Here is a 24,285-nt window from a genome sequence, read left to right as displayed (position 1 = left end):
GTGAAACTTACTGCGGCAGAGTGACTCAACTTGTCGAAACGAAACTTGAGGTTGGATCGTGGGGAGTTTTTGTTTTTCGTTTCTGAAAGGTGCAAAAATGACAAAACAAAAGCACAGTAACATATAGATGAGAAGGAATACAAAGTCACTGTAAGAGATTAAATGCAAGAATGCACATTGAATCAGAGACAGAGCAGAAAATCTTGTTAGTTTGTCAAGCTGTTAACCTGTGGGGCTTCGACAGACGGTGAGCGGACTTGAACCTTGACTCTCTCGTGTCACAGCAGGGACAAGCTGCAGAAACAGAGGAGAAAAAAAAGTGATGCATAAATTGCTTGCTTTCTTTGTATATTCAAAGGCAAGGTTATCCATTCCAGACTGCAGCAGAATACTCAGTATGAGTCAAGCCTGTAAAATGATACGATTTATGTGTCAATTCATTTATTCTTCCTGCTGGCTTCCACATTGTGTTATGTGTTATGCATGAGAAGAAAACACATCTTTGAGGAACTGCTTCAATACGTTTGTGTGCGTGCGTGTGTCTCACCAGGTGCGTATCATCTGCAGGGAGACTGAAGCTGCACGTGCTGGAAGTGGATCTGGAAATTTTACTGCTGTCCTTCTTCATGCAAATTCTGCAGATAGATGAGCAAAAGTCAGTGAAAACCATCATCTCAGGAGGAAGCGCATGGTTGACATATTTTGGGAAGTTGACTTTTTATTGGCTTGTAAACAAATAGTTGGGTCTCTGGGGTGCCTGGCCACCCGTTAAGTGGGAAATGAAACAAAGTAAATGTTTTGCTATATGCGACTATTTCTAAAAATGTGCCTGTGAGTGTGATGCTTTACACTTCTGTCCCACTGTTAATGTGGCTAATTTAAATGATTACCACTACCACACCGAGTTTCCCGCCTGTGATTTGATCAATTAACCGGTATTGGTAAAGGGGCTGCTATACACACACACACACACACACACACACACACACACACGTACGCACGCACCCACCCACCTAGGGGCGTAGCACCATATCTCCCTTCACGGAGAGCCCCCTACAGAAATATTTGTAGATGGGAGTGTGGGGGACGCGTGGCATACGATGGTTGAACATGTCCGAAAATTATTTGTCAATGTGGGTGAGGTTTTGGGCCCCGGACAGCCAAGGGCCCTAAACATGCTTGGGTTCCTGGGGCAGTTATCCCCCTTTTGCCCCCAGTTCAATGCCCCTGCACACACCTGTCTCGTTGCCCCACCTCCGGAGAGCCAGGATTGGATGGCAACTCTGACTTCACCTCCAACATCGGCTGGGAACTGTCAAAGCTCCTCTGGTCACCAAGGAAACTGACGCAACCAAAATATACACAGGAAAGACTTCAGTGACATTTTTGTAGGCTTATGGAAACACTGTCCAAGTCAGCAGTTACCTTCTCTGGCTGTGCTTCTCTGTTTGGCTGTCAATACTCAACAATCGAGGGAAGAGACCCGATCGTCGTTTCACTGGAGATTTTACATTACACTTGGGAATAAATGTAGTAAATTAACATGATTATGCAGCAATTATTAATATTATTCAATACAAGACGCAGCAAATCAAGAAACCATCACGACACTGCCAAAAGTATAACCTGTGCTCACCTCAGCACTGATATGTGCCAATCCCCCACCACTCAAACTGGTGGGCAGCCCCCCGCCACCCCTTGACATTGTCTCCATGGAGACGCTTCGTCCTCGCATGGCCCTCTGAAACAGACAGAAGTGAGCGATAAACACTGAAGGAGAAGTAACCTAGCTCGGTCTGGCAGGCAACTTTTCTCTGTTACTCGTCCTTCTGAGTCTCGAACTTAATGTTTAGTTTAATAGTATTAGTCATCTCATTAAAGCAGTGATGATTGCTGTGGCATAATACAGATCATCAGGTGCCCAGTGGAAAATTATCCAATTTCACTTAATTAGGCCAGAAATTATTTATTTGCTCTAAATAATATAGTAACAGGAATAACAAATAAATGCTCTTCCACTAGATGGCAGAAATTACATTATTAACCTGTGTATCCACTTTTTGTGGCATTTGGTGGTGTGCCGCATGATTTTTTTTCTGATGAAAATATGTTCCTTGGCTCAATAAAGGTGGAGATTGTATTAGAGAATGGGTAACTACTGAAGGATATACTGTATTGTGAATTTACTCAATTGTTAAAACAGAAGATTTATAGAATCCATGTTTCGAGTTACCTTGATGGATTCGAGCAGACCTCCATGAGCATGTCCATTTTCAGCCCGCGGCTCCTCATCGAGAGTCGACGTCAATCCCAGCATTCTCTGGGAGCCACTCTGCAACTCGTCCTGGAGGGTGTCCAGCAGGGCAGCCCTGGTCCGCTCCTACGAGAACAAAACAGCGAATACATGGAAATCAAGTGAGGATCTAGAAAGGAGCCTTGTAGAACATGATGGGTGCACCGAAACTGACCGTATTCCTTTGATTATTCATTTTATACTATTGCAAAGGCAGGATTACCTCCAGTCGGGCAAAGCGGATGCTCTTGTAACAGGCCAGCTCTGCATTGATGATCTTAGTGAGGAGAAACTCCCGAAACTCTGGACCCTGAATCAAAGCAAACTTGTTACCGGTTCAAATCATCCATCCTCAGGACATTCGATTGCAACTGGACTGTTTTGGTTGTTTTAGAAATACTAAGAAAACCAGAACAGTCCAGTTGCAATCGAGTCATTGCCTTGAGAATGAAATGGCCTGGATGAATGAGAATTCATACATCGATCCATCCATCAATTTTCTACAGGGATTACACCCTGGGCTAGTTGGCAGTCAATCATAGGGCACATATAGACAAACGAGCATTCACAAACCCATTCATACCTATGGACAATTTAGAGTCTTCAGTGACCCTAACATGCATGTTTTTGGAATGTGGGAGAAAGCAGGAGTACCCAGAGAAACCCCACACAAAAACACAGGCAATTCAGAACTGTGAGACAAACATACGAACCACTAGGACATGGTGCTGCCCCACTAAAAATAACTAGTGCCAAAATGACATCCGCATCTTCTCACCTTCTTAAAAACAGCTGGATTTGGAAGAGGCGGGCCAAACGGCGGTACGTCCTCTCGCGCTGTAACAGACACCTGTCAATCACATATTGTCAAAGAGTACATTCAGTTTTATGTCGTAGAAAAACCTGTGTACAAGCAACTAACAGATGATGTGGAACTCAGCTGTACCTTGTAGATGGTGCTCTCCGAGCAGGGATCCTCCACCTGCACTAGAACAAAGGCGTGTAAAAAGTTGGAGGCGATCATATCTGGTACAAAGGGGGTGGCCTCCTCCTGGAACACCACGGCTACGATGTCGTTCCCTATGTGACGCTTCCTTTGGAGCTGAAGACGGAGCAAATACAGTCAAACAGATTAAAATTCAGATGTGGGGCACTTGAGTCAAATGCTGGACTCGAGTCAGACTTAAGTCACTAATTTTAGGAGTTGGGAAAGACTCGATTTGACGCGGTATTCATGAGACTCAACTTAGACTTGAAACACGTCTTGACAAGTGTTGCCCATTTATATTTGAAAATCGACATTTTCAAAATAGTTTGTCAAATGTTTTGTTTTTGAAAGAAAAGTAATTTCTAGCAACCCAACAGAAATGATGCAGATCACCCCATGAAGTAAGTATCTTGGAAGGAGGGAGACCTGGAGATTACTACATTTGGATTCAAGGATTATTATTTAGATAAAATCGGGAAAAAGAGATGGAAAAATCCAAGTTTTGCAACTCAAAGATAAGAGACATAATAACTGTGTAATCCAACTTCATCCGTTTTAGTAAAACCCACAAAGACAGGTAAGATAACAGTAATGCTTAGCAGTATAGTTTACTGATAGTTGGTCAAACATTAACTAAGCTTCATGTTTCTTATGGGTTGAATTTAGAAGAAAATAAATTAACAGACAATATAGAGAGTGGTTTGAGACCATTAAAAAAATCTGAACGTGTTAGTACAGCTAATTGCCACAATTTCTGCCACTGAGAGCAAAATGGCTAATGAGTGAATATATGTTTTAACTGAGCTAGACGGTATGACTTGATTGATGATTTATTTAATCCAAGTAATGACTGGCTCAACTTGCTTGAAATTTAGTGAGGAGTCTAATTGGCTTTGGTATATTTTTGCCACAGTAAATTGGGACTTGCTTTCAAGTTGAAGGTTCAGACTTATGACTTGCATATACTTGACTTACTCCCACCACTCCCAGCAAGGCTGACTTGAGTTTTTGCTCACAATATTCAGTTGTGATGATATTTGGCCCTGTTACTATGGAGGGTGAGTGCACATCAGTTGTTATAGAATGCCTACCTGCTGGGTGTCTCCCTCAGTGAAGGGCAGCTTGGTTGAGACGTGGAACATTATTTCCTGCTGTCTATGGACCGTGTATACAGATTGAGAACCAGTCTGGCCATGGGACACGTCCAGACCTCCCCGAAACCTGCGGCGGGAGCAGTCTGTCAGAAACTTCCTCTCAATTTAAAGAGGACATAGTATGGAAAAATTACTTTGGAAGTGCTTGGATAGTTAGTCGGGTCTCAGTAGTACCTGCCCACCCATCAAGTGTGAAATTAAACAACCAAGTTAAACTTACATTAAAAAAAACATACAAACATATTGCGCCCACGCCAAATTTGTACTGTATATCAATGATTTGGAAGCTAGCTTGGGCCAAAATCCAAAGCGAAAGAACGCTTTTCAAGCGGCGGCCCAAGCACTATCATGTCAAAGCCAAAAAAACTAAGCAGAGTAGCAGTTTTAGCACATATTCGTGTTAGCTGACAGGGGTGCGGAGGTTGTATGGTTAAATTAGCCAGTAGTGGCTTTCCGCAAGCACCGTTCGCCGATGTGAAGGGGCGAATATCTCCTCTGCTGACACTGCTACTGAAACTGGCAAGAAGCGCCTGGCTCTTGCTGCTGTCGCTGTCAGTGACGCATATTAGGAGTCAGAATTAAATAGGTTGAAACCTTGGGGAGTTTTGATAAAATGGCTTTCCTCTTGCCTCTTCTCTTTTCAACCAGGATAACTCCACCTCATTTTCCTAACAATGCGCCAACAAGTTTATTTTCCTACCCTATTCCTGAAGCAAGTCTTCACAGTAAGAAGATGGAAGAGTCCATTGCATGAGAAGGGGCAGGACACTTGAAACAATCATGAAAGATTAAGCATTTGGATGTGTTTTTAAGCGTGTAAATGAAGACTTAAACAACAATGCTTAATGCATTTGCTTTTAATCAAAGAAGACTTTATAAATAATTTTTTATGAGATGTTTTGGGGGCCCCTAGAAATCTCCGGGCCCCAGGCAAATGCCTGTGTTTACCTAATGGTAAATCCGCTCCTGCTAATTATACTCTATACTAAATAGTAGAAGATGAGTGCTTCACTGACCCTTTAAAGTCCTGCAGCTCCACAGTGTCGCCAAGCAGCTGCAGGAACTCTTGGAACGCCGGCGTTTCCTCATTGTTCCTGAACAGCTCCTCCTCGGATACCTGACCGACATCCACACAAGACAAGATATTGATTCCTGCGTATCTATCAGGGGTGCTGCTATAATGATCGATTGTCTAATTTGTCAAGCAGTCGCTAAAAACCCAGCCAATGGTGATACAGTAAGACCGTGCAGGAAGACGGGACTTAATGAGAAACCTAAATCAGAGCGGGAGGAGTAATGTGTGCTAGATCAGGGAAGGGAAGCTAATGTATGAAGTATCGGCTATTTTTACCTGGCCAAAGTGCTGAAAAATGACTCCAAACTTGAACGTGCTGTTCACTTCATGCTCGTCGTAGTTGACAATCAGCTGAGATGCCTTGAGAGATGCACACAATACAAAATGAATCAATGCCTCAGTCCTGTTAATCAATAACCGATATTGTTGAGCAAGCTTCACCTTCGGGTAGAGGACGGGACTGAAACGGAGACCGGCTGCGTCGTCACACAGCAGCTGCAGGAGAAAGAAAAGAAGAAGAAAAAACACATGGAGGCACAAGTGATCACCAAAGAAAAGAATCAGAAGCGTGACAGGCTAAACGTGCAAGTGTGTGTGTGTGTGTATGTGTACCTTTGCCAGCTCTTGTACACTTGGAATATCAGGCAGTTCCGTCACTGACAGTCGCTGATAGATTGTCTTCACTCGGGACCTGAAGGTGCAGAAAAGCACAATCATGCACTCACTAGTCACCATCAAGTGTCAGATGATGAACTCTTAGACAATATATGGGCAAAAGTACTGTTGATCAATTAAATAATCAATCAAGACGTCTCCTAGACTCATTAAATTCCCCCTAAATCATAATTCTAAAGCATTTAAGGACATTTTGGACAACTGTATAGAGGAAGTTTGGGAAAAGCCCACAAGTAAGGGCTGTTTAAATCCATGTTGGGATGACCTTGGGATGAGGTTGAACAAGGCTTCCTGTCAGTGTAATGGCCAGATGTCCTAATACTTTTGTCCCTGTAGTCCCTATGTATCCTGTATTCACACAATAGGATCATTGATTGATTGCTGGATGTACCTGATGATGACGTGGATGTGTTCCTGCTGATTCACCTCTTCATGCCTTACAGACAACAGCACATTTCCTACACTGCTGGATGGGCAAAAGAAGTTTAAATGCTCCTGGGAGAGGGAAAGCGACAGAGAGGGGGGGGGGGGGGGGGGTGTGGAGAGAGAGAGAGAGAGAGAGAGAGAGAGCGCGAATCAGAATCATCTTTATTTGCCAAGAATGTCAAAAACAAGAGAGAGAGAGCGAGAGAGAGAGAGAGAGAGAGAGATGACAAAACAATTCCTTCCAATATGAAAACAAAAATGTTCAGACCTGAGTGGGCATAAATGTAGCATTTTAAGTGAAGTCTAACAGTATATGGTTTCTATATGATTGAATGTTGATACATTAATTTTATGTAGTTTTCTGTACAAAATCCACGAAACTAAGAGAAGAAAAATATTACATTTTTATGTATTTATGTATTTATTTATTTTAGTAACATTGACAAAAGTAATTATTTTATTAAATAAATAAAATATCCAAAAAAGTAATAAAATAAATTCCAAAAATCTTAAGAGAAAATATATATGTGTTGATGCAGGGAAGATGAGCAAAAGAGACGACAGCATGTTGGGATATTTCTGCAACTGAAAAAAAGAAAGTTACAATAAAATGATTTTTCTTCAGCTGACAGGTTGTACTCCAAATAATTTTAACTAATATAAATTTAAATCTAGCATCATGGCCTCACCGAACTCCTCCCACATCCGGCAATAAGTCGGACTTGTTTCCGGTGAGGGTTGGACTCCGCCAAGGCTGCCCTTTGTCACAGATTCTGTTCATAACTTTTATGGTGGCCTCAGTATTGCATCTCTGCTTTTTGCAGATGATGTGGTTATGTTGGCTTCATCAAGCCGTGACCTCCAACTCTCACTGGAGCAGTTCGCAGCTGAGTGTGAAGCGGCTGGGATGAGAATCAGCACCTCCAAATCTGAGACCATGGTCCTCAGTCGGAAAAGGGTGGCGTGCCCTCTCCAGGTCGGGGATGAGATCCTGCCCCAAGTGGAGGAGTTCAAGTATCTTGGGGTCTTGTTCACGAGTAAGGGAAGAGTAGAACAGGAGATCAACAGGAGGATCGGTGCAGCCTCTGCAGTAATGCAGACGCCTTCCTGGTCAGGTGTTCCGGGCACGTCCCACCGGGAGGAGACCCCGGGGACGACCCAGGACATGCTGGAGAGACTACATCCTTCAGCTGGCCTGGGAACGCTTTGGGATCCCCCCGGAAGAGCTGGATGAAGTGGTTGGGGAGAGGGAACTCTGGGCGTCGCTGCTAAAGCTGCTGCCGCCGCGACCCGACCTCGGATAAGCGGTAGAAAATGGATGGATGGATGGATGGATGGATCTTGCATCATACAATAATCATACAGACATTAACTTGACAGTAAAAATCATGTTACTCCTGTCAACATGTATACTTGTAAACATTTTCACAGCTGCTGACGGTACAGCTGAATGTGCCACAAGAAAGTGCACAAACTGGAACATACTTTAATGTATTTTTTTTACCTATTTATAGCTCTGTATATATTATATAATTCATATATATATATAAAGTATGTATTATTTCCTGCAACTAGAACCACATCATGCACCTGATGTTGCAGCTCACCTTGCCCAAGAAGTACTTCCTGTACGCCCGAGCAGTCTCGTTGGTCTCCTCCAGGCGATATCCACAGTCTGCATTATCCTGGGCCTCTCTTCCTCCTCCTCCTCGTTCTTCAACCCCGCTGGCCTCCTGGGTGACGGGAGGAGGCGCAGGGGGGGGAGGTTCCTCGATCCAGTAACCTCCAAACTGGGGGAGGATGACCTGGGGGTACGGCCCTCCCTTCTCCAATACCTTCATATACATCCACACATGCACGCACACAAGCACACACCAGTGATTGATAGCATGCAACTACAGTCATTTGTCTAAGAGGGGTGGGCAAAGTATGGCCGGGGTGGCACACACGGCCCAAGCCATTCTTTAATTGGGCCTACTGAACATTTACTTTATCAAGACTCCTATCAAGATTTGCATTTTTTCCCTAAAATTAAAATGTGTTTTTAAAACATTTATTTTTTTAAGCATTTGTCTGATTAAATGATTATTTAGGTGATTTATTTTGAAGAAATATAATTAAATAAAAAATAGTAAATTAACAATTTTAGATCAAACAATTGGTTAATCGATTATAATGGAATTTATTATACTGTATATTAAATACTAAAATAAAATTACATTTCTATTTCATCTATTTAAATAATGTATTATTTAATAATATGTATAATAGCTATTTAAGGATGTGACAAAATTGGATTGCTGATTTTAGGTGTGGCGGCACTTGACTTGTTAGAGCGTCAGCCTCACAGTTTTGAGGACCGGGGTTCAATCCCCGGCCCCGCCTGTGTGGAGTTTGCATGTTCTCCCCGTGCCTGCGTGGGTTTTCTCCGGGCACTCCAGTTTCCTCCCACATCCCAAAAACATGCATTAATTGGAGACTCTAAATTGCCCGTAGGTGTGAATGTGAGTGCGAATGGTTGTTCGTTTGTATGTGCCCTGCGATTGGCTGGCAACCAGTTCAGGGTGTACCCCGCCTCCTGCCCGATGATAGCTGGGATAGGCTCCAGCACGCCCGCGACCCTAGTGAGGAGAAGCGGCTCAGAAAATGGATGGATGGATGGATTTTAGGTGTTTTTCTAATCTATATTAGTATTTTCTATAATATTAGATTTTTTGCATTACACTGATATGCACTTTTAAAAAACAACAACATTCCAGACACTTAAGGATGATCAACTTTTGTTAATCAACTATGGGGAAAATCGACGATTATTAGAAATCGATTCTTATTATATATGATTATTTGTATGTATGTATTTTTTTCCATTATTTATTATTATTTATCCATCCATTATCTACACCACTTATCCTGTTCAGGATATTATCATTATTGATTTTTGTTAAACAATATTTATTTTAGAGGGCATAAAATAGTGAGGAAAATGCATTTTTGAAATATTGACTATTTATAATAGTTAACTGTTGAATAATAGAAAAACAACAGCAGACATAAATAATCCCTGAATGTTTTGATTTTAACAGCCTCAAATAATTTTTTTTATTGAAAAAAATGGCCTTGAGCACAAAAGTTTACCCACCCTTGTTCTACAATGTTATTAATGAGAGAGGGTCTCACCTCCTCAATCCTTGGATAAGGGATGTAGTCATCCTGTTTAAAGAGAAACCTGTCACACACACTCATCCACACAAATGATCCACTGAGAACTAGAGTGGGCTAAATCCATTTTTGTCATTTTGCAGGAGAATAATGATTATATTGTGGCAATAAAATCTGCTGCATTCTTTGGGGTATTCTTCTTGTGGATACTTTTTTTTACACACATTGTGTTCTTCCTCAAATTTTAGTTTGATCGAAACATATATTGAATCTATCAATATTTCATGAAAAATTATAAATAATATTCACTTCTACTAACATGCAGATGCACTGGTACCCAAGCTAAAGCACTATGTTCTTTGTGAGTCCTTTATCGATCTCTGAAACACACTTTATGGGATTTTTTTTTTTATCCTGGTTTTGTGGGTGCTGCCATCTTGGAAATGGGAGTTAGCCCAGTTGTTGCACTGATGATTCACGAAAAGTACTGAGTGCAATAACGGACTCCCCCTATAATGTAGGTCAGAATTGGAACTAAACCTAGATTGAAGATGTGCCTTTTCTTTATTGACTTTTAAAAATGGCGAAAATTTAGTTAGCTCACTCGAGTTCTCCGGGGCTCCAATAGTGTCTGACTTCTTAAAAGTCACGTGATGATATGAGACATTGGGTGAAACACACTGTTTATCCACTGTTGTTGTCCTAAAAACACACACACTATCCTATTGTTGATGACAATTTGCGACAAATGGGCAAATGAAAAGATGGCGACGGACGTGAGGACACATAGACTGACTGACGTGCCTTCCGCCTCGGAGGGACGGCCTTCATCTCAGCAGCTTCCGGAACCTGCTGCATCACAGACGACAGCTTTTTTTAGTCAAATCTTGCTGCTGTTTATCGCTTTCTTTCTTTTTTTTTTTTTTTACAATGGTGAGCTAATTAGAATTAAAAAATAAAAACTGACACTGTTTTTTGTTTGGCCATGGTAGACTATTCACCGAAAACGGCAAAGGGTGACATATTTATCCACTACAAAGTGTGTGTATGTGTGTGTTAAAATATTTTGTCACTAAGCCAAAGGCCCAAACAAATTAATATATTGAGGCATATGGTTTATATAGAAATAAGCCCAGTTCGAATTTAGAGCAATATGATTGAACACTTAAGTACGTGCTTAAAGACGATGCCATGACATTATTGCTTATTGGTCCTTAAGATCACATTTGATCTACCGTATATTTTATTAAAGTGTGGGATGTGTTGGAAATTATTTCTCTCATGGGATTGGAAAAGTAAAGTCATCGAGCTCTCCCGCAAACAGTGAAACACTCCGAGTAATTAATACCCCCCTAAAAAAAATTTAAATTGTCTATATATGCCAAAGGATGGTGGCAAAGCACTACTTTTGTTGAAATGAAACTCTTCAACTCACTTCCACATACTTTCTTGGCACCAAGACGCCACAAGAAAAGTGAAAAATGGCAAGTAATTGATACCCCCATAAAATCATTTGTAATTGTCTTCATATGCCACAAGATGACAGCAAAGCTTTTGCTGAAATTAAACTCTTCAACTCACTTCAACATAGTTCCTTGGTACCAAGATGCCACAACAAAAGTGCCCCCACAAAATGTTTATAATTGTCTTTATATGCCACAAGATGGTGGCAAAGTACTACTCTTGTATAAATGAACCTATTCAACTCATTTCAACATAGTTCCTTGGTACCAAAATGCCACAAGAATAACAAAGAACGCCAGTAATTGATGCCCCCCAGTAGTTTACAATTGCCTATATTAATTATTTTTAAACGTGAATATATCGCAAACTAGGATTCTAAAAGACTTCAAAATAATTTTAAATTCATTTAACAACATCACTCTTAAAATCAAATGGTTTAAAGATTATTTGATTTTGGAAAAAATGCATGTGTACATGCAAATGTGGCAAAGACTCTCCCTATCTTTCAGTAACAACCCAGGCTAAACTTAGCCCCTAACTGACATACAAAGCTTGTCTCTAAGTTGAGACGTACCAATTCAACGTACTTCCTTGATACCAATTCCTATTTACACAGGGCTTTGGCACCATATCTTAGAGTGTTACAAAAAAAACAAAAACAAAAACAACAACACAAAAAATGCTGATAGGGTAGTTTTCCAGTAAATAACAGGATACATTAAAAAAAAAAAACAATAGGTGAATTTGTGAACAGCAAACAATGAATGGGGAGAATTACTGTTCAGCGATCTGTCGAGTTTATATTCAATAAAGAATCAATTGTGGACATGATTGTGCTCCAAAAATTCTGCCTAACAACAAAGAGCCAGGAAATCGTGTCACATGACTAAAATTCCACTTACCTCCATCTTGTCCATCATGTCAAAGAAATGGGCTGACTGCGGAAACACACAAAGGAATCAATATTATTGCCGTTATTTTATTTTAGTGTCACATAGTTATCTGTGGCCGGTAACCTTGGTAACTGGTGCTAAAAAGACTGATGGGCCTCATACTGTCCAACTCTTTGGTTCGATGCTTGATTTTTTAGAGGACATTTGTAATGATAGGACATGAGGGAACATTTACCTTGGTGGTGGGCGGTGCCGTGCGGGGAGGCGAGGGGGGGCAGTCGGCGTCGGCACCATTGGAGGCGGCCTGGAGCTCCTGTTTGCTGGAACAACCATCAGCAGGTTATTTAGGTTAGGTTGCCCCTTTAATGATTCCATTAGAACATAGGTGTCAAACTCAATGCCCGGGGGCCAAATGCGGCCCACCACATCATTTTATGTGGCCCGCGAAAGCAAATCATGCTCGTCAACTTCCGTGATTTTTGCTCAAATCTGTACCCAAATTCCAAATTGTCATAATAATGAACAATAATGTTGAGATATTGCATTTTTCTGTTACCAAACCCTTTTTCTACAGTAACTTAAACAATACTTGAACAAACTATTATCCTTGTCTTCTGAGTTCAAAACTATCCATCCATCCATCCATTTCAGCACCGCTTATCCTGGTTAGGGTCGCGGGACACTGGAGCCTATCCCAGCTGCCTTCGGGCGAAAGGCGGACTACACCCTGAACTGGTCGGAGTTCAAAACTAGTTATCCCTCAATTTGTTGTGTCGTGGTAATAATGTTTTGGTGATGATTCAACATGTATATGGTTTCACTGTTCTAACGGCCCTCTGAGGGAAATCATAACTACAATGCGGCCCGAGACAAAAAAGAGTTTGACGCCCCTGCCTTAGAAGTTAATATATTTTTACAATCAACAAACACAATTCAAATAAATAATTATTACATGTATTAATACATTTGAATGTAGATATGATAACTTGATAGATGAACAGGTACATAGATGACAGCTAGACAGACAGACCGACAGATAGGAAGATAGACAGACAGACAGACAGACAGATAGATAGATAGATAGATAGATTAAAAAATATATAAAATAACGCATTTAAATGTAATACACATGCAGTAAATAGTCACATATTAATTGTCCATTTACAAGTTGGTCAAAATTGGACTAAGTAACCCCCCCAAGTCACATGAACAAGTGCAAAAGTCCACTTTAATACAAGACCGACAAAAGAAAAACACAATGAAGTTTTAAATTGTGTGAGAGTGTTTGTCCTGATTTATCCGAGCGTCACACATCATCGTTACACTTGTCACAGTGGAGCGATGAGTGTGCCTCTAAAGATAGAGCTTCAATCTGCCCAGAGCCTCCTGAGAGTCAACTGTGGATGACTTCATAGCACACACACACACACACGCACACACACACACACACACACACACACACACACGCACAGAAAGCGTAATCAACTCGTCCAACCAGCCAGAAGGACCATCCATTTCGTCAGCCTTTGTCAGATGAGACCACTCCGAATTGTGCTTTCCTGGGATTAAAAACTTTTCAATTCATCTGACTTGTCTGATCAATCAGATAGAAAAACATAGATTGCATTCTATGCAACAACTAAAAAAATATTTGGGTAAATAATTGCTGTATATATGGGACTCATATTTTTTTTTTTTGTACAGTGGTACCTTGAGATACAAGTGAATTAATTGAATTGCGATTCTAATGAGAGCCGAGTCGTCGCTTAGCCGATTTTTTTTTGTCTTGTGAAAGGAGCAAAAATTTTAGATATGAGTCACCCACCGTTCGATAATGCCAGAACACTTCACAACACCCCGCCACCATCCATTTACACTAGTTTACTTGCAGTGGAATTGCAATATCAGTTGTAGGCGGTCATGCAGGATTGAGCTGGTTTGCCAACCACCAATAAAATCCACAGGAGAAGAAGAACAACAACAAAGAGAAGAAGAACACATTAGGTACAGTGGTGTTTTGTGCTTGCATTTTCTGTGTTTGCAGGTTATATGGAGACAACATTTTATCAGTGTTTTTATACAGTAAAATACCGTTGAGCGCAATGGTTTTCGTTTTTCTTTTAAGAATTTTTTTTTAAAAATAAATTAATTTTGGTGAGTTTTTTTGTGGGGGGTGAACTCGAAAGGATTAATCGAATTCCCATACATTTCAATGGGGAAAGATGATTGGCGACACGAGAGTTTTGAGATGAGTGTGGTCACTGAACAAAATAATCTTGTATCTCAAGGCACTGCTGTTCAGTTTTTATTTTATTTACTTCCATCCATCCATTTTCTGAGCCGCTTCTCCTCACTATGGTCGTGGGCGTGCTGGAGCCTATCCCAGCTGTCATCGGGCAGGACACCCTGAACTGGTTGCAAGCCAATCGCAGGGCACATATAAACAAACAACCATTCGCACTCACATTTATACCTACGGGCAATTTAGAGTTGTCAATTAACCTGCCATGCATGTTTTTGGGATGTGGGAGGAAACCGGAGTGCCCGGAGAAAACCCACGCCGGCACGGGGAGAACATGGAAACGCCACACAGGTGGGATTGAACCCAGGTCCTCAGAACTGTGAGGCAGACGCTCTAGCCAGTCGCCCACCATGCCGCCTTATTTACGTTTTGGGTGAATTTAGAAGTAACTTCATCCATCCATTTTCTGAGCCGCTTCTCCTCACTAGGGTCGCGGGCGTGCTGGAGCCTATCCCAGCTATCATCGGGCAGGAGGCAGGATACACCTTGAACTGGTTGCCAGCCAATCGCAGGGCACATACAAACAAACAACATTCCCACTCACATTCACACCTACGGGCAATTTAGAGTCCCCAATTAATGCATGTTTTTGGGATGTGGGAGGAAACCGGAGTGCCCGGAGAAAACCCACGCAGGCACGGTGAGAACATGCAAACTCCACACAGGCGGGACCGGGGATTGATCCTCCCTCCTCAGAACTGTGAGGCTGACGCTCTAACCAGTCGGCCACCGTGCCGCCGAAGTAACTTTATATATTTTAATATTTTTCATTTCAATTATTTGCATTATTTTTATATTCTGTGTGTTTTATTTACAACTCCAATTCCAATGAAGTTGGGACGTTGTGTTAAACATAAATAAAAACAGAATACAATGATTTACAAATCATGTTCAACCTATATTTAATTGAATACACTACAAAGACAAGATATTTAATGTTCAAACTGATAAACTGATAAATTGTTTTTAGCAAATAATCATTATCTTATCAATTTTATGGCTGCAACACGTTCCAAAAAAGCTGGGGCAGGGTCATGTTTACCACTGTGTTACATCACCTTTTCTTTTAACAACATTCAATAAACGTTTGGGAACTGAGGACACTAATTGTTGAAGCTTTGTAGGTGGAATTCTTTCCCATTCTTGCTTGATGTACAGCTTCAGTCTCCATTGTCGTATTTTACGCTTCATAATGCGCCACACATTTTCAACAGGAGACAGGTCTGGACTGCAGGCAGGACAGTCTAGTACCCGCACTCTTTTACTACGAAGCCACGCTGTTGTAGCACATGCAGAATGTGGTTTGGCATTGTCTTGCTGAAATAAGCAGGGGCGTCCATGAAAAAGACATTTCTTGGATGGCAACATATGTTTCTCCAAAACTTGTATGTACCTTTCAGCATTAATGGTGCCTTCACAGATGTGTAAGTTACCCATGCCATTGGCACTAACCCAGCCCCATACCATCACAGAAGCTGGCTTTTGAACTTTGCGTCCATAACAGTCCAGAGGGTTCTTTTCCTCTTTGGCCCGGATGACACGACGTCCAAAATTTCCAAAAACAATTGGAAATGTGGACTCGTCTGACCACAGAACACTTTTCCACTTTGCATCAGTCCATCTTAGATGTGCTCGGGCCCAGAGAAGCCGGCGGCGTTTCTGGGTGTTGTTGATAAATGGCTTTTGCTTTGCATAGTAGAGTTTCAAATTGCACTTACGGATGTCGCGCTGAACTGTATTTACTGACATTGTTTTTCTGAAGTGTTCCTGAGCCCATGTGGGGATATCCTTTACACATTGATGTTGGTTTTTGATGCAGTGCCGCCTGAGGGATCGAAGGTCACGGGCATTCAATGTTGGTTTTCGGCCTTGCCGCTTACATGCAGTGATTTCTCCAGATTCTCTGAACCTTTTGATGATATTATGGACCGTAGATGATGAAATCCCTAAATTCATTGCAATTGTACGTTGAAGAACATTGTCGTGAAACTGTTCGACTATGTTCTCACAAACTTGTTCACAAAGAGGTGAACCTCGCCCTATCTTTGCTTGTGAATTACTGAGCAATTCAGGGAAGCTCCTTTTATACCCAATCATGGCCCCCACCTGTTCGAAATTAGCCTGTTCACCTGTGGGATGTTCCAAACAGGTGTTTGATGAGTCTTTTTTGCCACCTGTCACAGCTTTTTTGGAATGTGTTGCAGCCATAAAATTCTACGTTAATGATTATTTGCTAAAAACAATCTCGTTTACCAGTTTGAACATTAAATATCTTGTCTTTGTAGTGTGTTCAATTAAATATAGGTTGAACGTGATTTGCAAATCATTGTATTCTGTTTTTATTTATGTTTAACACAACGTCCCAACTTCATTGGAATTGGGGTTGTATATCTCATTGTTGTCAATATCCTTTGTTAACATAATATTTATTTATTTGATGTGACTGTTGGAGCACAAGTGGCCCCACCATGCATGTGGCAGGTTTGCGTGCAGATTTAAAAAATAATAATATTAAAAAGTTCGAGTAGGCTTTTCCTGATTTTTCTTTTTAAAAATTATTATTTTTATTTATTTTTTGCTTTCTAGCAAGCCTGAAGGTTTTGTGTTAACACTCACTGGCATTTGGAACTGTTTATAATTCTCTCCAACCTTAAAGCATGACGCTGCTACCACCAGGCTTCAATGTAGACACCTACGGTATGAGCAATTTAGAGTGTTCATTGAACCTAACATGCATGTTTATGGAATGTGAGAGGGAGCCTGAAGACCCAGAGAAAAACCCATGCAAACACAGGAAGAACATGCAAATTCCACACAGGAAGGCTGGAGGTGGGATTCAAAACCAGAACCTCAGTACTGTGAGGCAGACGTACTACCCACTTGCACACCGTGCTACACCGTGTTACAGTATGTCGACATGGATGTGTGCATGGATGGAGCTCAACGCCGTTACTACTATGTAGCATATTTTTGATTATTTAATGCATTTAGTGTGTTCCTCCTCTCTGTGGTGTCAGGAAAAGTGAAATTTCCAGGAATTAAAAAAAAAAAGAAAAAAAGTGGAGCAGCTGGTGGCCGTGCAGAGAGAGGTCAACCGCCTTGAGTGGGTTCAGACAAGGGACGCAATCTAAATTAAGTATGATTTAAAAGACAAAAGCCGGATACAGATAATGTAAGATAATGTCCAAAAATGTGATACTGTGTATCGATTTTGAAATTTGAGTTGTTGGCAAAACATGACAGAAACATAATGAATTTTGTCATGGAAGCGACTTAAAAAAAATGAGGAGGCGAACAGACAAAAAGGACTTTAAAAAAATGAGGAGGCGAACAGACAAAAAGGACTTAAAAAAAATGAGTAGGCGAACAGACAAAAAGGACTTAAAAAAATGAGTAGGCGAACAGACAAAAAGGTCACCGGGATGACCGTGGAGACATGAGACCTGCTGAGAGAGAAAAGGTCACGCATTATGAGGGACTTTGTGTACGTGTGCGTGTGTGCGTGTGTGTGTGTGTGTGTGTGTGTGTGTGTGTGCGTGCGTGTGTGTCTTGTGTAATAGGGAGAGAGAGCCGACAGGTTGGTATTTGTCTGAAACGATATTTTGACATTTTGGACTTTGCTAAGGTGAGAGTTGAGTTTTTGACCGTTTTTGTGTCACTCGCACACCAGGCATTTCATTGGGTACACTTCCACACTCTAATGAGATCCAGTACAAGAACTGCATCGACAGTTCTGCCTCTTCAAAGATGAATGTGTTTATTTACCTAATAAAGTGTGTGTGCGGCGTATTTTGTTATGAGTGGACGTGTTTTGTCACACGCACGTATCCCCTAAATGCAACCAATGGATGATGGTCTGTTATATTTAAGATCTGTATGTGCGTATGGGGTACACCCTGGACTGGTTGCCAACCAATCGCAGACACGTATCTAAAATCGTCTTTCTCCATTGAAATGAATCGAAATGCCATTAATCTGTTTCAACTTTCCCCCAAAACAACTTGTGTTTTTAAGATTTAAGATTAAGAAAAATAGCACGCTATAATATTGTACACTATAAAAACATACAGTAATGACATAATGTAACAGAATGTAACAAAAATTATACAGTTTTTGCGACATTTTTTTCAATTCAATTGACATTGTACTGCTCCTTCTGGTGTGCATGCCTTAACCGCCTGGGGGAAGTACAATACAGACATATGGATACACATGCAGCAGACAGTCGCAATTAGTCGGTAAGCTGCAGTAACATGAGTCGTTCTTTGCAGAGGAAAAGAATATATGCTTGTGAGGATTGTTATGTTAGCTGTCTACATGTGTTACCCCACCATTTCTGTTTAAATATCGCTGCCGCTTGTTGTGAAATTAGTTTCGTTCACTGCTACCAGAGCAGAGAAAAAAAAATTGTCCGAATGACGATTCGTATCGCAACAATTTGTAAGTCACTGGTATCTCAAGGAACCACTGTAGTTTTTAGGAATAAAACCTCGGGATTTTTTTTTTGATGAGCACTTAGGCCTACAATGCTACTGTATTTTTTGTTAAATTAATACTTCTTCGGGGCATTTTTCTCAATTAGAGCTCTTCTATTGGATCTCGCTCCTGGCGGCTTTTGTGTGATAGATATGACGATTGGATTTATGTTGACGTCATCTCTCATTAACTCTGCTGACAGCTGCGTGTCACAGCTGATCCTGTCAAGTCTGACCAAGTTAACACTTTAACGCTGATGTCAAACTGGCCCCGTAGGCCACCTAATGTAGATCACGACCTTTTTAAAAACATCTTAAACAACAACATGTCCAGGACTGAAACCACAAAACCGTTCACGTGAGCTTTAGTGTTGATTGTTAAGACCCAGTATCAAACTGCCTATCTATACATCTGTTTCCCATAGCGCTTGTCCTCATTAGGGTCAAAGGTGAACTGGAGCCTATCCCAGCTGACTTTGACTGGTCACCAGCCAATCACAGGGCACATATAAACAAACTAATATTCACACTCACATTCACACCGACTGTCATGACTAAAAACATTGGCACGCGAGTCCAGTCCACTGTGCTGCCCATCTTATGTAACTGTTTTTCATATGTTTTCAGTTTTTGGGAGTATGGAATTTGGTCAAGAAATAAGACTTGTATAAGACAAATTGTGGCTAAAAAGTCAGATTTTAATTTTGCTATAAAGCTCTTGAATTGGATCTCATTAGATTGTGTGTACCTAATGAAGTCCCAGCTGATGGTTTAATCTACCTTGTAAATAATGCTTCATCTTTTTTAGCATCTATGCGATAGTTCCGGTGTACCTGAATTTCTCACGATGATGACAACTGACTTAGAGCTAAATGTACAAATGTGACATTTGTCAATTTACTATAGCTCTTGTCTTAATTAAGGCTGCGGGTCCACCCTGGATTGGTCGCTAATTAGTCACAGGGCATATATAAACAAACAACCTTTCACACTCACATAAACCACATATGAAAAATTTAGAGACTTTAACGAACCTAACTCGGATGGATTTGGAACATAGAAGAAAGCAGGAGTACCGAGAGAAAATGTTTCAAATTATCTGTGGAGTTTTCAAGTTCTCCCCGTGCCTGCGTGGGTTTTCTCCGGGCACTCCGGTTTCCTCCCACATGCATTAATTGGAGACTCCAAATTGCCCGTAAGTGTGAATGTGAGTGTGAATGGTTGTTTGTTTGTATGTGCCCTGCGATTGGCTGGCAACCAGTTCAGGGTGTACCCCGCCTCCTGCCCGATGATAGCTGGGATAGGCTCCAGCACGCCCGCGACCCTAGTGAGGAGAAGCGGCTCAGAAAATGGATGCATGGATGGATGGACGTATTCGATTACGGTAATTGTTAATTTTCATCATACGCTTACCCCTACATGTTATGGTCTCCTCTGTGTTTTGGAAGAATTCATTTTGTCACAATAGATTGATACGTCATGCAAAATGTGGCATTAAAGGCAGATTTCTATTTTATTATGCAGCTTTTGTATTGGATTTCAATCGATTGTGCAGCTGAACCTAATAAATTGATCACGTAAATGACGCATTATTTCTTTGGACATCCATGAAATGTCCCTGAAGGTCTCACTGTCATTCAAATAGACTTATTGCCAAATTTGCAAATGTGACCTTTTTTAAGTAATAATATAGGAGGATGAAATGTCAGCATTGTGATAATATACATTATTATAGCATATAAAAAAGGCTGTACATTCAAGGACAGGTGCATTTGGTGCATCACCCATATTCCATCCCGTTTTAACTGCAACAATAAAAATAGTTTTACGTCCAATGTTTTGCTCTTTATGATGCATTTTGCTCCTCAAATTAGTCTAACATCTCATGTGCTTGTACACGTGCACACAGACTTATGTCACTTTTGGAGCACAGCCACACACACACACACACACACACACACACACACACGCGTACGCACACACACACATAGTAAATCTGCTCCACCTGCAGGGGCGTCCTCTACAGACATGCCTTTGGTGTTTATCTTTCGGGATGTTGATTGTTCTCATCGGGTACATTATTATTTACTGCGGTCAACAACAGCATGTAGAAGAAGACTAAGAAGAAAACAAGAAATACATCAAATCCAAAATAACAACAACAGCAGGGAGAAAACACACTGCTTTGTAGACGAGTAGGCGGTGGGTCAGGCGGTTTGCCCTTTAGCAACACACACACACTCCCACAGATTCTCGAGTTTTTATGTTTGATCTTACCAAGATCATATTACTGTCGTAGGATGATGGTAATTTTTATGTCCAGAGCGTTAAGATGATCTAAGCTGCAACTGTTTTAGTGGGTTTTTTTTAGTACGCGCGCTTTGGACACACTCAAATACAGCACACACAAAAAAACCTCCAAGCATTTAAACATGAACTAATTTGTGATGCGCTTCCGTCAAATGTAAGAAAGAACACACACGCGCACAGATGGGAGATAAGGACGAATGCCAGACTCACCAGTGGTCATGTAGCATTGTTCCGTTGCCGTCGGTAACTGAGCATCCCACTCTGATGAGATGCAGCCTCTCTTGCTCTCTCTCTCCCTCCTTCTCTCTCCCCTACTCTCTCTCTATTGCTTTCTCTGAGTGATTGTTTAGTTTAAAATTTATGACATCAAATCACTCATTTACAAGTTGATAGAGATTTTCTTTTTTAAAATCTGCTAGCATGAGAGGAAATAACTCTCCATACCTGCAGCGGCCATACCAAATGTAGAAAAAAATGCGATGCAATGATGTTTGTGAATGTCCCAACGATTTTTCGAGTTACGAGCCGTCACTTAGTCGATTTTTTTTTTTGCTTTGTTTTATAAGCCAAAATCTGACTCTTGAGTGAAGTGAAAAGAAAAATTGAGCAATTAAGGGACTGTAATGCCCTCGCATGTGGGCAAGGCGAGCCACAGTCACCGATGCAGTTTCAGTCGTTTTTTGAATGAGGCAAACATTCAAACACTCGCAAAGAGCTTGAGTTGCGAGCAAATTAAACTCGAAAGTCAAGGTAACACTGTATTGTGAGCATTTGTTAGATTCAACATTATTTTTTTAATAACAGTTCCTCTGAGTTTGTATTTATATTACAATTACATGGCGGGCTGGATGAAATGCTCCTTTGAGCCATATATGGCCCACGGGCCGTGTGTTGCTCACACCTTCTTGATCCCAAATCTGTTAAGGTGACCTACAGCGATCTATCTGTCTGAGTTTACGTTCCCTTCTTCCCTGTGGCATTTTTTACCCTCACACCTCTTCATCGCGATCATATTTCATCAAATCACTTCTTGTTCTGCATTAAAGCGTGTCCTGGGTTTACGGCGGTGTTCCAAAGTCGGAACGTGCAGTCTATCACTACTCTATTGTAGTACTTAATTCGTAATTACGGTAAATATTTGTATGAAAAACAACCACATACCTTTGCCTAAAAGTCCACTAGCTTAATGTGAACACATATTGGGAAACGCCATAGACAATTTAAGCAACAGATTTGTGAACCCATTTGAAGAGTGGAGCAACACATGTAGACAGATAATGTAACAGTACTCGCAGGCATATATTCTTTATCCTTCACGAAAACTGATTAATATTACAGCATCTTACTGAGTCCATCTTTATTAGTACAGTAGTTGGCGATTTTGTTTAGAATGTTACGGCTTCTCGAGTACAGTTAAGTAAATCGACAAGAAAAGACACACTGACCCCTATTGTTTGGGGGTTGAATTGCGAAGAGCTCAAATAAAGGGAAGAGTGATGCCTACCTGCCAGCAAATGTATTTTATTGCAGTAAATTACTTCTTCATGGATACATGACAGGTAAAAAACACTTTATAGACACCAACTTATGTTGTGTTTACAGTATTTCTTGTTATATAACATGTCACTCACCGAGCTCTCAGGGCGCTGACGGAAGACTTGTCAATCCTGCGGAGAGAAAGAGACATGCATTGAAGTTAAACTACTCTCGGACACTCGGAAGGAGGTGCGAGGGGGCAGTGCATTAAGACAAGTCGGAGGTGTGAAGCACATATTAACGTCCACACATACTCGATTAACCTTAGCAGCCGAGTGGAGGAAAGGTGTGATTGCGGAGGCACACTGCAATAAAAGGCGCTATTTATTAAAGTGCTGCCCCCCCCCCCCTCCCCCGTTCAATCACATCGCGATGTAGAGGTTAAAAGCGTGCAATAAAACGACACAACACAAAAAGTAAGTCATATTAAGATGTCTGTTCTTTCTTCCATTGCTCGGTTTCATTTTCATATTCACACATTGGGTCTTAAAATATGACAAAATCGTAGCCAAAGAGAGCCAAGGTGATGAGGAAAAATAATGTGGAAATAAATTGTGTTTACAGGCAATACAAAAAATAATTCTGTGAATCTCACAAGCATCCTGAACAGTGGCAGTTCCTGGCATGTGCGAAATGTGCACATGTGTATGAGATGAAAAATTGCTGCAGTATGTGAAATCGCATGACGTGTCTGTCCTATGCTCACTCGGCACCAATGTACTACTTTCCTATTAGACAGGGCTCTGGCACCAAATAAGGGCATCTTAAGGTGTTTCAAAAAGAATGCAAAAAACACAAATAGGTGGATTTTTCAGCAAATAGCTAGGTATAGGCTCCACAGGGGAAAAAAAGTGTATTGTGGAGTTTGTGAATAGTGAACTGAGAATACACTGGTGCCTTAAGATATAAGTTAATTTCTTTCTGTGAGCACAAACGTAACTCCCCCCCCCCCCCCCCCCACACACAAAAAGTTTTATGGTCTTTAAATACAAAAAATAGCACTCTTATATTCTTCTTTATCAAAACATACAGCCATGACGTAAATAAAATGTAAAGAATTAAACAATTTCTGCTATCTATTTTAAGGCAACGTTATGTGGTTGTTTTAAATATACAATGTGTAATTCTTTCTTTTATGATTAGTTTGGCAATAAACCTCAACGGGGAATGGCAATAAACAGCTTGAAGCTTCTTCTTTTGAAAAGTAGTTCACTATCTGCCAAACTGCTACTTCTTGTGAAGTGAGTTAAGTAGCGTTCACTGCCAGCATACAGCGATCATATCACAAATTTTTGCTCTCAATTCAAAGCAAAAAAATAAAAAATCAGACAAGCAAGTAGCTAGTACCTCGAAAAACTCATAAGGGGGATTACTGTACTTCGGACTTCTCATGGAGCTGGATGAGGAAACCAAAATATTAGAAATAGCTATATTATATAGGTGAACCTAATCTGGTAAGTTATTTTTATAGTGGTTGTGTGGGCCTTTGCGATAGGGTAGACTGAGTTAGACTGAGGCAAACCTTATAGAATCGA

The 24,285-nt window shown here is 40.9% G+C and overlaps 1 protein-coding gene across 7 annotated transcripts in view; it reads right to left on the bottom strand.

Annotated features, from left to right (window-relative positions):
• The window catches only part of LOC133467436 (rap1 GTPase-activating protein 2-like), a 34,209-nt gene that overhangs the window by 4,076 nt on the left and 5,848 nt on the right, over window positions 1–24,285 (bottom strand). For 2 of the 7 annotated variants that reach the window (XM_061752298.1, XM_061752299.1), the window contains exons 2-23: window positions 22,846–22,881; window positions 12,363–12,447; window positions 12,137–12,172; window positions 10,575–10,622; window positions 9,789–9,821; window positions 8,219–8,446; window positions 6,577–6,680; window positions 6,123–6,201; window positions 5,952–6,005; window positions 5,787–5,870; window positions 5,452–5,552; window positions 4,373–4,502; window positions 3,240–3,395; window positions 3,072–3,143; window positions 2,517–2,603; window positions 2,234–2,380; window positions 1,637–1,741; window positions 1,426–1,517; window positions 1,238–1,342; window positions 548–635; window positions 228–294; window positions 12–82 (exon numbers count right to left, since the gene is read on the bottom strand). In XM_061752298.1, the coding sequence (XP_061608282.1) occupies window positions 12–82; window positions 228–294; window positions 548–635; window positions 1,238–1,342; window positions 1,426–1,517; window positions 1,637–1,741; window positions 2,234–2,380; window positions 2,517–2,603; window positions 3,072–3,143; window positions 3,240–3,395; window positions 4,373–4,502; window positions 5,452–5,552; window positions 5,787–5,870; window positions 5,952–6,005; window positions 6,123–6,201; window positions 6,577–6,680; window positions 8,219–8,446; window positions 9,789–9,821; window positions 10,575–10,622; window positions 12,137–12,172; window positions 12,363–12,447; window positions 22,846–22,881 (2,008 nt within the window). Of the gene's footprint in view, window positions 1–11; window positions 83–227; window positions 295–547; window positions 636–1,237; window positions 1,343–1,425; window positions 1,518–1,636; window positions 1,742–2,233; window positions 2,381–2,516; window positions 2,604–3,071; window positions 3,144–3,239; window positions 3,396–4,372; window positions 4,503–5,451; window positions 5,553–5,786; window positions 5,871–5,951; window positions 6,006–6,122; window positions 6,202–6,576; window positions 6,681–8,218; window positions 8,447–9,788; window positions 9,822–10,574; window positions 12,173–12,362; window positions 12,448–21,424; window positions 21,482–22,845; window positions 22,882–24,285 lie in introns of those variants that run through there. The other 5 variants (XM_061752304.1, XM_061752300.1, XM_061752303.1 and 2 more) reach the window with 5 other exon arrangements.

The sequence above is a fragment of the Phyllopteryx taeniolatus genome, chromosome 17 (assembly GCF_024500385.1).
Source record: "Phyllopteryx taeniolatus isolate TA_2022b chromosome 17, UOR_Ptae_1.2, whole genome shotgun sequence".
Taxonomy (NCBI): Eukaryota; Metazoa; Chordata; class Actinopteri; order Syngnathiformes; family Syngnathidae; genus Phyllopteryx; species Phyllopteryx taeniolatus.
This window is presented reverse-complemented; position numbering and strand designations above follow the sequence as displayed.